We start from the raw sequence: 17,654 nt of genomic DNA, 5'->3' as shown, positions 1-17,654 counted from the left end.
GGTCTCTCATAAATGGCATCTAATTATTCAGTCTCTGGACTCTCCCTAGAAGAAACTTGTTCTATGGTTTAGCTTATTTTTTTTCTATTTAAAAAAAAATAGAGAAGGGAAAAGTGGGAGAAGGATGCTTCAAGACTGAATGATCAGGAAATGGAATGGCAGCTGAAATTCAGTGGAATGAGTGTAAAATGATGCTTGCTAAGGGAAGTAGTTATCTTTTTATAAGTATCTGAGCTATCCTGCCACAGGAGAGATGCTTTGGCACTGTGGACGGTAGCTCCACATAAATGTTAAGTGCTCAGAAGATAAGATTATTTAATTAAGGAATAAAGACAAAGAATCATTGATTTATTTGGCCTGTATTTGGAATATAGTTGTCTGTTTTGGTCCACTCACTTGCAGAGGGGAGGAAAAAGTTGGAAAACAATTCACTGGAACTGGAAAAGGCCCAGTGAAGGGGTATAAGGAGTGAAATAATTTCTCTGGAAAGGAAAAAAAAATGACTACACTATGACTTCAGCTTGGAAAAGGGAGGACTTGGAGATAAATGATGTGTGAACAGTGGAACGAGGCTTCTAGGGATAAATTTTTACTTCCCTCCTGTATAAAGCTTAGGGGAACATAATAAAAAGAATCAGTTTCTAACCAAAAGGTGGCAGCTATTACACAGTTTGTGATGGACCTGCAAAACTCACTGCCAACAGACTCTGTGGATGAAAGAAATATATCTGTCTTCAGGAGGAGATTGGATAGTTGAGCAAGAGCTCTGTTATGAGCCAGTAAAGAGACGATTCATGTCAAGCTCAGGAAATGCTCTGGAAGTAGTTGGAGGCCAGGATAAGATTATGGGACAGATATGCTAGTGCTGCTTAGGCAACTATTTGGAGACAGCATACTGGGATAGAGGGACAGCTTAGCCGAACTGGTGCAGCCATTCACACGTTTGGTGGCGATGTACAGTGTGTCTGTTCTTTGCTGAGAGCACGTTTGAACTGCAAAGGAGCCTTGTAATGCGTGTATGGGCTTTACCATCTCACTTTAAATTGTGTCTGGGGTAGTCTGGTCTACCTGCTACAGAAACAAAGCACATGGATAAAAGGGAGCCTTTTGCTGCTGCACACTTCCGTAGGAAATGTTCAATCAGTAATGTGTGAAAGAGCATCTAGACCTCTCTCTGGACTGGTTTACAAATAAGAGATGATGAGGACTTACTGGTTCTTTCTGTTACCACTGTGGGATGGGACAGGGCTGAGCTGGTTGGTTGGTTGGATGCTGGGCAAATTCAAGTCAGGCTGTTGAGTTCTTCCACATCCAAAAACTGCTCAGAACAGCTTCATATTCCATCATGTCAAATAGCCCTTATGAGGGTTGTCTTTGAACTATTTGTAGCCTGTTTGTGCCATGCACTGATTGACCTAAACAACTTGAGTGATTTTCCCTGCCCCTTTCTTTTAGGGTTAGTTTAATGCAGGTTTTTTCCATTCTGTAAAAATAAACCCAGATAGTAGGGGGTTTTTTTCAGTGATAGGTAAAAAGAAAAGGAGAATAAGGGCACTGGCTACCTTTAAATGAAGGCTTTACTGGATTGCTTTTGACTCCCTAATTACTGTAGTTACTGATGATGTAATGCATCTGCAAATGGTAATGAGTACCTGCAAAAGAAAAATCAGTGAGGTGATGAATATTTTTGTACCCATTACTCTTTCAGTTTTGTTTTTTTATATAAAGTGCCACGCCATGATGAAAATACTTGTCCTTGTCTGTCATTGTCTTGACGGCCACATCTGACAAGAAACACATCGTGCATGTTGTACATCTTCACTCAACAAGACTGATTTGTTTCTTGTGACACTCTGCAGTAAGTGTTCATGCTTCAAGTCATCAAAGTCAATCCTTGCTGCACTACCTCACTTCTTTCTGTTGAAGAACATAACTTGGAGAAGAAAGGGAATGCTGTGGCCCCAGAAGCTTTCTCATTTGGTTCTGAGGAATCAGAATACTCTCCTAGAAAAAGCTCAAGTCTTCACGGCTCTTTGATGTCTGTTAAATGCAGTAATCCAAAGACAAAATTAAATGCCTCATGAGTCATGGCATGTTAGCAATTAATTGGAGGGACTCTTCCAGTGTCTCTCTGGTACCTCTCAGTGTAAACCATCGTCCTTTTTTTGCTGGGTGGTGATTTTTCTCTAGAACTGTGAAATTAGGATGAATTCAATCCATGCCTCCTTCAAATCCACTTTTCTTTACAATTTGGTATCAGCTTTGAAAGGAAGATGTTCTTTGCTCAAAATTATGAGTTGATGTTTGAATATTAGTTGGTGGGTGTATGTTCTTGCAAGTGTTTCTCTTGTACTTTTTATATTGGCTGACTTTCTTAGAACAAAAATGAGATGGTATATAGTTGATCCTTTTTTAAAAAGGTGTCAACTTGATTTGAATTGTAACATTTAATTAAAGATGATGGAAACATGATTGGAAAAAGCCTTACAACTTTGGAACAATTAGTAAGTGTATTTGAAAGCTAATTGAAAGAAAAATGTTTTGGCTTTTTTTTCTTTTACTTCTGTCCTTCTAAGATCCAAGTTGACATCTGATGCAGAGAAGGAGTCTGTGATGATGTTTGGGAGGAATCTCCGTCAGCTGCTTCTGACCAGCCCTGTGAGGGGCCGTACTTTGATGGGAGTAGATCCTGGCTACAAACATGGCTGCAAGTTGGCAATTATTTCACCAACCAGTAAGTTTCAATTCCAAACATTTTTGGAAGGACTGATAAAAATGTATTCATTTAGAGTAAAGATAATTTCAAAACCTACTTTTTAATCGAATTGGGTTGTTTTTTTTTTTGAAGCTTTTAGTATTTTCCACACATCCTGTCGTGTAAATTCCTTTCTTCAGCTAGCTCAAGGTTAGGTTTCTGGCACCTGGATTCCAGTGACTTCTTTGGTGTTATTACTTCTCTCTTAAATAGAATTTAAAATGCCTTCTGCCTCCTTGAAAACAGGTTCAAATAATTGCGCCCCTCAGTAGTCAGCAAAGAGAACACCTGGCATTTTTACTGTTTAACAAAGAATTTGAATTTAAATACTTTCTATAATATTGCTTTGTTCATGGCTAGTATCTTGGACATCTGGACACTTTATCAGCCCTTTTTGTTTAGTAGTGTGTGTGTTAATGTAAGAAGTCAGAAACACTGTTTGCAAAACTTCTTAGTTCACATACAGAACAGAGTCTTTCCGCTGCATCCTAGTCTGTTCAGGGGATACATACCTCTTTAGGCCCATGCAAAAATTATTTGTTTTTCTTTTATTTTGTTGCTGCATTTTGCCTGAGAATATATCCACCCCAGGTGAATGTAAAGAAAGTTGTGTTCTTGAAACTTTAGAAGGCAGTAAAGGTGAGGTAAATGATTACAAGCTTTCATTGCACCATTAGCTATCAGTACTAGTTAATACAATTCTTTCCAAATGTGATAGATGGGGTGATGACAAGAGCTAGCACTGGAATTCTAGAACTCCTGTACTGCAAGTCCTTGGATTTTCTACTTTTCATCAGTCTTTACTGGATTTATAAATTGTACTACACTAGAACAATAACTCTTTTGCAGTAAATTGCTCTTTTTCTCTATGATATAATACATTATATTTACTAATAGGTTTAGATGCTTATTGCTTGTTACATGAATGTATCTGCAGGGAACTACAAAATGCATTAACTTGTTTTGCTTTGCCAGCCAAAGCATTCTTGTCCTATGCCCACCATACATTTCTTCTAAATGGATATAAAGATCAAAGAGAAAGATGGCTTATTAAGAAGCTTTCTTTGTGAATCATCAAATTAACTTTAGTAGTTCTGCAGGACATAGCTTTTGGACCTTTGGGGGTTTAATCAAGTGGATTTGCCTTTCGTTCTAGGTCAGATACTCCATACTGATGTAGTTTATTTGCATTCTGGTCAAGGATTTCGTGAAGCTGAGAAGATAAAGAGGCTTCTGCTACAGTACAAGTATGCTAAAGAAACTTCCATTTGTTGCTCCTTCTTACCAAACAAAATGAAAATCTTCATTATAGAAATACTTGATTTTCGAGTGCAATAAGAATTCAATTGATTTAACTGGAAGTTTATTTTTTTTTAATCTGGTTCAGAGCTTGCTTTTTCTTTTGGTCTGTATTCATGTTTTTACAGTACATATATTTTAGAAGCAGGTGAAATCAAGCCACGGCTATGAGTAAGGCTGCATGCTATGAATGTATTCCCATAAAACTCTGTCAATCCATTTATTTTTAGGAATAGAAATTAGCGTTCTGTAAGACATAAGTTTAGCCCCACAACCCCCAAACCACTTACCAATCTTTCCCTGTTCCGAAAGCCACATTTGTTAAGCCAAGGAAATCCTGCACAGGTAGATCTCCAGATGGAATTGCAAACAGGGGCAGCATGATTAAAAGTTTGTGTCCAGCTAGTCTGTGGACAGACATCTGGTCTACTGAGTCAGCTGCTGAACTGCTACAGCATGCAGTCCAGTTTGTCTTTAAGCATTAGATTGGCTTTAAGCAAGGTGATTTGGTGACTGACTGGCTGTGGTGTGGGCAGTCAGAGGGGATGACCTTGCAAGCTGTTGGAAAGGATGATATTCCCATTAAGAAATTAAGATGCTGATTGCTTTGGCTTCTGCTCTTTTTCATGACTCATACCAGATGAGAGAAATACGAGGTAAAAGTGTTTGAGGACTGTAAATAACATTCCATTTATTAATATGAAGTATCATTTTTGGGTTTTCTGCTTGTATTACCATTGTACAATTCCTTTACAAATGAGTGAAAATTCTGATTTATCTCGTGAACTGTCACATTGAAAACATGTTAAGCACAACCTGATACTTCTAGGAATATGTTCTCATTACATCTGGGCCTTGTCTTATCTAAAATCAGATGTATTGGTCATTGTTGTGGATTGAATGCGATGCATGAAAAAGTATAAAAGATATTTAAGAATAATTGTTTGGTTTTTTTAACCTGTACAAAGCTGCAGCACTGTTGTGATTGGCAATGGCACGGCCTGCAGAGAAACAGAAGCTTACTTTGCTGACTTAATTATGAAGAAATATTTTGCGCCACTGGATGTTGTTTACTGGTAAGATCGCTTTGCTGGGATATTACTCATTTGTTCGGCATATTTTAATTTAACAGGTAGTTTTAGATGTAATTTTTGAAGTATTTCTTTTTGCTGCCTTGTCTATATTTGAGTCAAGCTTGGCCCAATGTTCTAGCCAAAGAAAAATGGCTGTAGCTCTTTGAAGCATGAAAGTAGTTATCCTGAGTCAGTAAGAGGGACTCACTGAAGCGTTTTATTTTTTCTTCCTGAGGTTCTCTCTGTTGCTATTATTGTAACAAAGTATGTGAGAATAGCAACAGTAACAGCTACCAACCTGTTTGGCATAGTATATTTATTTCTTGATGAATGAGGTTTAACTACATGTGATGAAGCTTCTGTTGTCTGACTACAGTATGAAATGCTTGCTAATCCTATGGGAATTAAATGATCTGGAAATAAATATTGTGTTAATACCGAGCAGAGAGTAGTGAAGATATTTATCCTTGTCAGACTTCAAATCTTATCCAATAGTTTGTTGAATTTAAACTAAAATATTTTTCTGCTGGTTTGGATGGAAACTGTATTTTATCACTTTCTTTTTTGCCGTGCAAAACTGCAGAACTCCTCTTTTTTTTTTAATTCACACCTTTGTTTTTTTCTAAAGCATTTTTTGTGATTTACCTTGGATTATCTTTTGTGCTGACATTTAACAGCAGTATTTAGTTTTCACTGTCTTAGCATACTGAAATAAGTTTTCTATATTTTTAAAAAGGTTATGGCCTTTCACTGTTCAAATTATTCTATACATTTAAAGGTGCCTTTTCTTCGTAGTTAGGAAGTGGTCTTACAGATATGTTTAACAAATGTGTTAGGCCTACTAACTTCTGTTGTGATTGCACTTGTTCTTTGTTTCTAAGATTCCCAAGTAAATTTGCACAAGATTCGGTTCCTGAATCCCTCTTATTCCGGGAGACGTAGTGAAGGTTTTCTAATTGTGATTGTTTGCAAAGGGAAGAGGCTATTCAAGCTTCTGAAAAATTAGGCATCCTCATTACTGAATCCAACACGAAAGCAGTGGATGTTTAACGACTGTAGAGAGTGCAAAACACTTCATACTGTGTGGGTTTTGGCAAATTCTTAATGTCACTATTGTTCACATCTGAAATAGTGATTTTATTTATTTATTGATCATATACTAGTTTACACAGAAAAATTTATTTATATAATACTGTGATTGTTTTTTTTCCTCACAGTGTTTACCCTTCTGATTTAATATTTTCTGCCTGTTTATATTTCAAGATGACAAAATTTTCAAAGTAGTACTTAAGCTACCAAGTTCTTGGAGCTGATAAAAGCTCTTGTGTAATAGGAATTAGTATGAATGCTGTAAGGCAGAAGTCAGGCCAATAATTTTTTAACCTTTCACTTTCTCCAAAACTTCTGATATTTGTAGCAAAAATGTATAACTGCATTTGTTTAACTTGCCATGTTATATCCTGAAAATTAACATAATCAAAAATATTTTTATTTATTTATACGTTTATGTTGCTAATGGTTTTCTTGTGCTGTGCTCATACAGCAAAGAGCTAGTCCATATTTCAGAATTTGTGTGAAGAGCCATGAGGTACTGCATGTTAAAGCAATGTGATTTTTTTTTTTGTACTTCATGCTATAGGTGACATCTGGGATTCTTGAACTTTGTGTACTGCTGTCTGTGTGTGAATTGATGTATGTGAGTTTTCAAACAGGTTGGATTTGCAGTCCTTGTCTCTCTTCACATTTTGTCAGTCTGTACTGAGTTTTTTTCTAAAGACCAGGGTTTCCATATATCCCTTTCTGATAAACTAGTTTCATGTACATCTCATTGCTTTATCCAGTGTTGGGGTTTCCAGGCCATGCTGCTGAATCCTTCAAGGTAGCTACTTTTTCCTTTCTGGCTCCAGAATGCATTAATCTCCTTGGTATTTCTTAGTAACAGAAAGGAACGATGAGTCCAGCCATCCAGCCCCTACTTCTGATAATCCAGTGAAAAGCCTGGAATTTATGTCAGTCTGAGTTAAAAAATGTGATACTTGCTAAGTGAGGAGCACTTAGTGCAGTGTTACTGTTTGAGCAATAGGTGACAGGAGGTGTACACTGTGAGAACTGCTATACCTTTTGAGGGGAATTGTGAAAGGTGCTTTGGAAGAATATGCTCTGCTGACCCTCTTTTTTTTTTTTTTTAAATAGTAAAGAGCTCCAGAACATGTGCTTTCAGATCACAAACAACTTTTCTGCTTCCACATACAAAGTCTTCCCTTGATTAGGTTGTTTTCTCATGACAGGCAAAAGTATGAGGACTTTGTTTATATATAGGCTAAATACAGATCTCTTATCAGTTCTGTGGAAACCTGTGTATGCTTTTGAATGAAATGATCTTTATGAATTGTTTTTCAGTTAAAATCTGTAAGAAATAATTTCAGCCGTTGTTGGAACAGCTAATTCTTAAAGTAGGTCTGCTTCAGCAGGTTGCAATTGTAAATAAAGAATGGATTTGCTAATCAATATAGTGTTTGAACTGTGGGAAAAACAAACCAACAAAAAACCCCAAATGAAACAAAACAACCTGAACACCCTAGAACAAAAAACCCCATCCAGTACTTGAACTGTAACAGTATGAGTCAGTTGCATCTAACATGATACCATTTCCCAAGCCTTGAGCTTGTCACAAGGATGCAGAGCTGCATCAAGGTGGAAGTCCTTGCCCAGCAAAACAGAGCTCAGCTCATTGCTGTGTGCAAGTTTTAGAGAATTACAAATTGTATTTGCATTGAAAATCCTTTTTCCTTAAAGGAGTCCAAATGTACAGGGGATTGGCAGATGAGGCTGGATTGTTTTACAGTGCTTTATAACCAAAATCCCACTTGACATAAGCTGTTGTTCAGAAAGGTGGCTTAAGGGGAGGTACTACAGACTTTGGCTTCCTTGGCAAATATTATCAGTGGAGAATAGGATCAGGAATGATGATAAAAAAATAAAAATCTGTTCATACTTTTCTGTCCAGTTCATCATATAGAGCTTGGAATCATGCATTTCCAGGGAAATGAGCCAATAATAGAGTATGTAATTTCAGAAAGGTGTGTGCTGTTGGTGCACGCACAAATAATGAAGGCTAAAGGTAATATATGAAAAGAGTAATTAAAGTAAAAAAAACTTAGGGGCCAATACAAACTGCGTAGAGTTTTACCAAAGTTTTCCAAAGAGAAGACAAACCAGTGAAGACAGTAGTAGGAAATGAGGCATATGGCATGATTTTTCATGTGGCTTTAGAACCTGTCTGGACTCAGTGTGACAGTTTTTGATTTAAAGTAAATATTTTTCACTATTTTTGTAACTAACGTGCTTTCAGATAGCTACATCCAACCTAAATAACTGCAGGACTTTCTTTTTTTTTTTTAAATGTAGTTTCTCTTTTAGAACTATGTTTATTGACTTAGATTAGGACTGGACTAGAGCCAGGGACAGTCATATCTAGTCTTTGGGTTTTTTGTTACAAATCAGTTTTTGTTACAAGGTTCAATAAATATTCTTGATTATTTATGTTAGTTCTATTGTGAGTTCCTGCCAAAGATACATTGTATTATAACCAAAACAGATGTTCTAGTTTAGACAAGTGTATTTGTTTTAACAGGACCAGAAATGTAAATGAAACAACATTGTCTTCAGCATTAACATGGCATATGATGAACTTTTAGGATTTCATTGGCCTTTTTGGATTAAATCAAAATCTTGAAAAAATATTTCAGGAATCTGTTTTTCTTTGATTGCTGTCAGTTTGAGGCATCTTGGAAATGAAAACTATCTGAATGACAGGTGAACTATGCTAAAGCAGGACAAAACTAACAGCTCTGTATTTGGCAAAATCAAATCACAATTTCTCTTTCAGCCTCAACAGTTTCGTTGTCACAATACCAGCATTCTTACTGGTCTGACTCCTATGTGCTTACTACATTAATGCACACTCAGAATAAAGTATTTCAGCTTGTATTTAAAAGCTTGATAAGTGTCAGGAATTGTTAATTGTTTTCAACGTGCAGTATAGAATGCAGCCAGGCAAGTGTACTTTTTGTTGTTGTTTAGATGGGTTGGTGTTTAATTTGTCTACTTGATTTTAAACTTGATGCAAAATCCTTTTCTGCCACATACAGCAAAATCTTTTCTTACTCTCAAGACTTTATAAGCAATGTAATTAATAATGTACTGTTTAAGTTCAAACACTTCTATACTGTGACAAATAGGGGAAAGTCTGTAATGTCTTGTAAAGTTCTCATTGGGTTTTCTTTAATGTTTAAATTGTCTGCTTTAGAATACTTAGAAATGTTCTGCTAAGGTAGAATAGGACTGTAATACCTTTTGAAGTTGGACTTTGGTGGCAAGAAATTGATTTAGAAATGTTTGTTCTACAGGATTTTAGGTCCGCTTGTATTTTATAGGTGTCTGCACATGCTTTAAATATCCTTTTCAATTTAAATGTGTGTTTTATGTTGTTGAATATCTACATTATGCTCTCTCAGCTTTAACAAATGCCACTTTCAAGTTCCATGCCTCTACATTTCTAATGTTACACTAGCTTAATTCCCATTACTTTTCTGCTTCATAGCACTCGCAGTTTGAAAGGGACCTAACATTCGGGTTCACATTATGATAATTAGGTTTCAAAGCAGTGTGGGGGGATTAAGATGTCTGAAGTCTAGTTGCCGAATAAAGTTCAGAACTACTTGTAAAACTTGTTTGAGTGGTTAACAGAAGTGGTTTTATTTATTCAGTGCTCATGCAGCATTAATCCGTATTTCATCAGGTACCCACAGTGCTGTAACTCTAGATATGACCTTGGGACTTAATTTACCCCATCTCAGTTTTCCTTATTAATGTGCCATGAAAGAGCTACATGAAAGATAGCCAACTTCAAAGCACCTTTTCAAATAAAGTGGTTGATATGAATCCTCTGGTATTTAACACTGTCTGTCAAATGTTTCAGCTGGTTTGCATCCTTTTACAAGCTATTGCTTGCTGCATTAATGCAGTTGTTTCAAGTCTGTTGAGAGTATGAAGGGGGTAGGGGTAAGGGAAACTTTATTCTTTTTTCTTTTTGATTGTGTTTTCTTTAAGCTGTGATTTTTGTCTGTTAAGCTATATGACTTTATTGATGACACATTTATGTATGCACACCTACACACCTTAGATCATTAGCTGTCTGATCCAGAAGGTGGAAAGTAGTTTGGAAAGTTTCGGCTAAAGGAATACATATTCAGCAGAAACAATGCACACATCTGAAATGTGCACTGAACAACTTTTGTTGTTCTTTCTTCTCTTTCAAGTTCTGTTGAAGTCATGAGAAGTCCTAAACAATAAAGAAATAATTGGAGGAATGAACAGGTTTAAAATGTGAGTGTAGAAGACATAGTCAATGAAAACATTTTAAATTACATGGTGTTTTCTAGCCAAACTGTCTTCTGTCCCTTACTTAAAAGTTATGTTCTGTTGTGTTTATTTACCACAGCTGAATGATCATGCATACCTCAAATGAAAAATCATTTTGTATGTATTTACATTTAGAAAAGACAGTCCTGTAAGCTGGAACCTTACAACATAGAAAATTTCAGACCTAGTCATCCAGACACTTTACATAGAGATGACTTCCTCCTACTACTCCTGGTTATTCATAACTTTGGGTAGTAATTTATATATTGTTCAGTACAACACGGACTGGAACAAGTGACTGCATTTAAGATAGGATCCAGTGCTTGTTCCTGGTGTATCCATAGACTGGTATCTATGTTGAGCTGAACCCATACTATATCCAAAATGGGAAATTCAGAGGTCATCTTTGGCTTTGAAGCAAGGATTCGCCCCTGCCCTAGCTTTAGACACCCATACCATCACTAGCTGTGTTTTTCTGAGGGGAGGGAAGGAAATAGGTGAGCAGTGAAGTTGTAGTGGGGCAGGTGAAACAGGAGATGGTAACTTCTGGCTTGCATGGCATGAATTTGAAATCTTTTGAAGCAAACTGTGTAAGTGATACACTTGACAATTATGGAGCTGTCTTTGATGTTTCAGAGAAATAATTCATAGTTTTCAGGGTGAGAACAAGGACTAATTGGAAGTCTTTCAATGTAGTTAAGGAGATTATGAATTCCTTTAAGTTCAGAAAAAGAGTAAGATGCATATGGAGTCTAGATTTTAGCAATGTGAAGGCAGGGGTCAGGAAGCAAATGTAACTAGTGACAGAAATCTAAATCTTAAGGAAAAAGTCCATTTTTCCAGAACACTGGGACATGTCATTTGACTTGTGTCCAAGGGAATCTGTAGTAAAACAGTCTTCGGGGAGAGAAGAAAGTTATTTGTGCAACTTCCCTTCTGTGTTTTCTCTTTCTAAGAGTTTTTGAAAGTTATGCATTCTCAATATGTAGATCTCTTCAGACCTTTAAGGGATACTAAAGAGAAGAAAGGGAAGATTTTAGGATGAAAAGCCATTAAACGTGTGACAGCGTGTTTAAGGGCAGTAATGCATTCTCTTCAGTTAGAAATGTACTGATCTCAAATATAGTTTTACAAATCAGATAATTACTGATAATTCTTTCCTTCCTTTGTTTTCTCACAGAGAAGCCATTTGTATTTAGGATTGCAAAATGACTTCTTTATTTTCAATTTTATGTGCTCCACTGAGCAGTAATTTGTACACAGGCTGTTTTCTTGTAGATCTCTATTGTTTTCAGATTAATAAAACAGCTTTTTTTAAGATCAGCTAGAAGTAATCTGGTATTGCAGTATAACAGAAGTCAGGTGAAGAGGGAAAACCATCCAAAAATATTTGCAAACACAAAAAAAGAACATGTTGGGAAGGTAAAACGTTACTGAGAAGTGTCAGAGAAAGAAGATGCAGTGAGCAAATGCTACCATTTCTGCACTAAGTGTGCCCATCAGGTCCCCTGGGGGCAGTTTTGGCATGTGTGTACTGCATGCAGTATAGTAGGAGAGCAAGATTGGGAGTTTTCCTAAAATTCAATTATGATAAAATCAGATTTAGTCTTAATTTAAATGTACAGCATAGAACTACTAAAACTATACTGTGAGTAGGGGATTTATTTTTTGTGTGTGTTTGACTATGTTAGTAGAAATCTTTAAAACTATTATCACTTCACACTGTGCGCTGGTCAGTGTTTCCAGTGCGATATCTTTTCATAAGGGCTTTCTATGATGACAAAATTACTCTGGCCTAAAGTCTCTTGTTCAAAGCTGTTTCCAAAGCCCAGAAATAAAGAAGGTTTTAATAGAGTTAAGGAAGATGACTAGGTCTGAAATTCCCTGGATTGCTCCACTCAAACAAAGAAGAGCAACAAAGATGTTGAAGGGCCTTGAGGGGAAGCTGTATGAGGAGCGGCTGAGGTCGCTTGGTTTGTTCAGCCTGGAGGAGACTGAGGGGAGACCTCACCACAGTCTACAACTTCCTCATAAGGGGAAGGGGAGGGGCAGGCACTGAGCTCTTCACTCTCATGACCAGTGACAGGACTCAAGGAAATGGCACAAAGCTGAATTGGGGGGTTTAGGTTGGATATTAGGAAAAGGTCCTTCACCCACAGGGTGTTTGGGCACTGGAACAAGCTCTCCAGGGAATGGTCTCAGCACCAAGCCTGACAGAGTTCGAGAACTGTTTGGATGATACTCTTGGGCACATGGTGTGACTCTTGGGGCTGGTCCTGTGCAGAGCCGGGAGTAGAACTTGATGATCCTTGTGAGTCCCTTCCAACTCAGGTTCTTCTGTGAAGTAAAATTAGTTAATTTCTGTGTCTGCTATTTCTGAGGAGGCAGATTACCTAACAGGCCAAAATGAAGCTTTTTATTTCAGACTGAACTGGTTTAGATTATTATTTAATGTAGTTACAACCTCTGAAGTTTTTATGTGCTTTCTGGTCAACACTGTAATGTTCTTACCAGTTTAATGTCATAGAAAGAAAGATTTCCAGAGAGATCTTATTTAGTAAAATGAACATAATACAAGATGAGAGTATAAAATGCCCACTTCTCTCATAATTGCTGTGTTTATTTGGTTCAACATCCTTTTTCTCTTAAGAGTTACCAAACCACTCTTCATTGCATTGGCTCTTACCATGTTTGCAGTATCAATAGAGATACCAAAGGATGGAACTTTAAAGTTGTTGTGAAAGGCAGGTCTCGGCACTGTGTGCCATCCTGTACTTCTTAGCAGGAGAAGGCAAGGAGCCCATTGTTAAGAGGTGTTTGAGTGGTTGCCAGAGTCAAGGGATGGCTCAAGGAATGCAAGAGGCTTGAGGAAGTGCTGCAGAAAGAATGAGAGTGCAGTCAGGGAATAGGGGGCATGGCACTTTGAAGGTCCTTCCCCTAGACAGACACACTGAAGTACAGCCTGTGGGAACTTTGTACAGCTTTGACCTCATCAGAGCTGTGTCTTCCTTGCCTTTTCAGTGCAGCAGGTTATGTCAAGAGAAATTTGCCACTCCTGTTCCCTGATCATTTGTGAGCATGAATGTATGGTGTTCAGTCCAAGCTTAAAATTGAGGCTTGGACTTCAGCTGAAAAACGTGACCTAATGACAGAACACTGCTTCTCAGAGTGAGTATTGGAGAAGACTCCTAACAGCTGCATCTATGAGGTTTTTTCTAATACTATGTTTATCAATTTTTTTTAAGCTGGAGTGAGCTAAATACCCTTCCTTAATATATCTCCAGGGTATGTTTTAAAATGCTGTCTATTCCTCAAAAGGCATTGAAGGTTGGGATTTGATCTGTTAGCGGGAGGTCCCACATGAAGAAAATGAGTGAAGGATTAATAATACAAACCTTAGGTGTTCCAAACTTGGTATTGATACCGATTTCAAACAAACCAGAAAAGCTTAGACTTTCAGGTAAACTGCTGCATCAGCATTTTAAGAGCTTCCAAAATGAGCATGTGTGGCTCTGTAGTTTCAGGTGGCTTTTTTTCTTTGAAGTAACATGTGTGGTCAGCCTCAGTTTCTCTCATGCTGGAAATAGAATGTAGTCAAATTTGGATGTTACCTGATAGAACAAATTGAGGGAAAGTGACTGAGCTGAATAATGATGGTTCTTTGATGTATTTTTGATTTGCAGATCATTGATGTTTACTGGCAGTGTAAAAAAAAACACTCCAGAAACTGTAAGCCTACTTGCAGTGGGCTGTATTCTTCCATGTCCTTTTTTAAACCTCTTGGAAGTAACCTGTGAACCACAGGTTGAAAACTATTGGGTTTAGACCTGAAAATAACAGAAAGTAGAAAGTATTTTAAATAGGTGAAATCCTCCTTCTTGTTTTCATTTGCAGAACTGTAATGATGGGAATTTAATTATGGAAACTTGGAGTGTGGTTCTTGTTACTCATGTGTGCATTTTAAGCTGCTGGTCCTCATCCATTGCCTAGATGAAACAGCATTGCTCCACACTAGTATGGTATGGTCATGCTAACAACAAAATCATTGATACTGGAAGTGAATGTAAATTAAAATCATTAAAATGTTAATTTATGTTTTGTGTCAATATGGCCTTTCTAAAATGAGAGATACTTGTGGCATTTGGGATCTTACTATTATCCTTCTTGCACATAAGAATGTCAGAAACATGTTTGTGTGTTTTAAGTGACCATGTCATGAAGTAACTGTTGGTAATTGGCAATTGGTAAATTTTCACTAGTAAAGATTAAGAAACTTCATTTAGGCTCCTTATTATGTAAAGAAGCTCCAACAGGAATTATTTGTGAAATCCTGTCAGGAGTTAATTTAAATGGAAGCATCCAAATCTAGTGTGATTAATAGAGCATCCAGATTAAAATTATATAAATACAAGATGATTTGTAATGTACTAAGACTGAGTGTTATTGGGGTTGTATATTCTGATAGTGTTTTGTCTTCAAGTACACACTCTGTAAGAACCTAATGGAGAAGTAAGCATTTTTCCATTTGTGTGAGTTTGCCAGTAATATGTTTTTACTTAAGGTGAGATTCTGCCAAACTTCATACCTATTCATTTGTAAAACCACATTTGCTGTTCTGCATTTCAGCTCATACTCGGCTGCCTTTATTATTGTGAGATGTGATATATGGATTTACTTATTTATTTAAACTTACTGTGCTATTATTGCTGATGCTGGTAGCAGAAGCTTAGGATAGGCAGTTAGATTACATTCAGCTGTCAAACACTAGTTATCTTAATTTCAGTGTCTTCTAACTGTCAGAGAAGTACCTTTGGAATGAAATTTTCATCCTAAGTCATAAATGCTCTCATTAGTGGGGAAAAGTTTCTTTATTCTTTGAAGTATCGATACTGTTGAGGTCTGGTAAAAATGAAAAGTTTGTGGGCAGATCCTAAGTTTAGATGGAATTCTCCCCCAAAAATATTTTCAGGTCTTTTCTCAGTAGTAAACCTCAGGAAACTGCCCTCTGTACTGCTGCTAACAAGGTCCCCCAGTGCCAGGAGAGCAATTGGTACAAACTTTAAATCAAACCCAAAACAGACAAAATGCCTTGGATTTTAGGGAGATTTGAAAATTAAACGTTTATGACCTCTAGGTGTCTGACAGCCCGAGAATCTTCCAAGCCTGAAAAGCGAATGCAATGTGTCTGTCAGTAAAGCAAGAACTCTTTCCCTCTGCAGTTACCTGAAATTATAATTTCTCTTCCTGATTTCAGGCTATCTGCTCTTAGAGGTTGTTGGCAGTGCAGGAGTGAGTGCTGCCCATGTTGCACCCTCCCTTGGAGTAATTTTGTGTGATGCTAAAACTGGGGGGTTATGCTTGCCTGGACTCATTTAACTTTTCTTATCAACAAAGTGCATGGTAGTCTTAAGAGCTCCATGAATGACATTGAAAGAAGCCACAGCAACAAGAGATACTTCAGCACACTTCTGCTTTTTTCAGGGTATGAGAGGCAGAGAATATAGACATGCTGTGTGTCTCAAAGGGACTTTGAGTAGGTTATTTCAGCTTGAAAAGGGATTAGACTTAGATGACTGCAGTGTCATGCAGCTGTAACTGAAGGTGCCTATTGAGGATAATTCCTTTCTATAACTGAATCCCAGCAGTTTTGTCAACGATGAGTAAGTGGAGAGAGGGAGAAATGATCCGTTTGTCATGGTGAGTGATACAGAGGCGAGAAAGTGCTCCTGAAACGACACATCAAAATGCACAGGCTGCGTGAAGCACCTTCTTCAGTACCAGCCCCTCCTGCAGCAACAATGGGCAAGTGCAGGGGAGAGGGCAGAGAGGAGAGAGTGATGTTGGCTTTCTTGTTCCTTTTCAGTTTTGGGGGCAGATTGGTGTTGTTTGGGTGACTCCATGTACGGTTGTAAATGTAATCGCATCCATCTAGCAGTTCTTCATGTTTGGATATTTTCCTTTCCTTCTAATACCTAATGCTCCTGAAAGTAAATTTGTTGCTCATGTAGAAGTAACATTTTTGATTTAATCCTGTTTGCAATTGCAAGTAATATCAGAGTTTCTAATTGAATCAGATTTTTCTTTATGTAGCAACAAATACTATTCAAACAGCTCAGTTGTCGGTGGATGTTTCTCAATAAAAAGCCTGGAGGTGGGGGCGAAGATGTCTGTCTATAAGCAGTTCTGGTTATTGCTTATAATAAATTGGCTTTTCCCATAAAACTTCTCTCTCAAACCTAATTAACTTTTACATTTTCTAAAACTTCTTTGGCAGCCAAGGCAACATGCCTACTGCCTGTTCAGTTCTTTTATTGGGTTGAACTAGAACTAACGTTTAGCTAGAATATATTTTGACATTTGAATTTGACGTAAATTCAAATGTTTCAGGGAAACGTGCATCCTCCATGGGTGATTCTCTTGTCAGCATTATGATGTTGTACTGTAAATATACTTTGTAAGTGGGCTTTCAGTAAAATCAGTGATGCATTTATTGCTTGTTCCTGGTCTATTTTTCCTCATAGTATAAAATCACAGCTCCAACTTACTTTTTTAAAATTAAAGTTATTTTCTAGAAGTTTGTCATTTTTAAGTAAATCAAACTGGATATTCCTGCGTTACTTCTCAGTGATTATCTCTCTCCAAAAGGAAATGTTAGCTCTAATCTTCTGCTGTTAGAGTAAATAGAAAGAGACATTGTCAATTTGAATGTTTTAAAATGAAATAATTTTGATATCATGATATAGTATCTTTTTAATATATCCTGGTTTTCTAGCTAACAAGAACAGTACAAAGACTTTTAAAGAATGTTTAATTCCTTTTAAAGGAATGCTTAGGGGTCTCCTATTGACTGTTCCTCTTGTTAACCCCTGCTCCTGTGGGGAATTGGCTCTGCCATCATCTTCCTGGCTTTGTATGTGAGTGTCCACAAGCACTTGGTGCTGCCTTGGTTGTAGCTTTCTCCTTGGGGGAGCTGGTTGATGATCTCATGGCCTTTCTGGAGAAGACCACTCACTGGAAAGTCTGAGCTCATTGTTAGGAGATAAGTCTAGAGGAAATTATTTTTCCTCTTTCTGGCTTCTCTTTGGTAAAGCAGTTACAGTAGA

General features: G+C 37.3%; 1 protein-coding gene across 2 annotated transcripts in view; it reads left to right on the top strand.

Annotated features, from left to right (window-relative positions):
- SRBD1 (S1 RNA binding domain 1) overlaps positions 1-17,654 on the top strand; it is a 126,635-nt gene that overhangs the window by 30,528 nt on the left and 78,453 nt on the right. For both annotated transcript variants that reach the window (XM_039569787.1, XM_039569786.1), the window contains 3 exons: positions 2,577-2,734; positions 3,912-4,002; positions 5,023-5,130. In XM_039569787.1, coding sequence (XP_039425721.1) covers positions 2,577-2,734; positions 3,912-4,002; positions 5,023-5,130 — 357 coding nt within the window. The remainder of the gene's footprint in view (positions 1-2,576; positions 2,735-3,911; positions 4,003-5,022; positions 5,131-17,654) is intronic.

Source organism: Corvus cornix, chromosome 3, assembly GCF_000738735.6.
Source record: "Corvus cornix cornix isolate S_Up_H32 chromosome 3, ASM73873v5, whole genome shotgun sequence".
NCBI classification, from domain to species: Eukaryota; Metazoa; Chordata; class Aves; order Passeriformes; family Corvidae; genus Corvus; species Corvus cornix.
The sequence above is the reverse complement of the archived record's forward strand: the minus strand, read 5'-3'. Positions and strand labels throughout refer to the sequence as shown.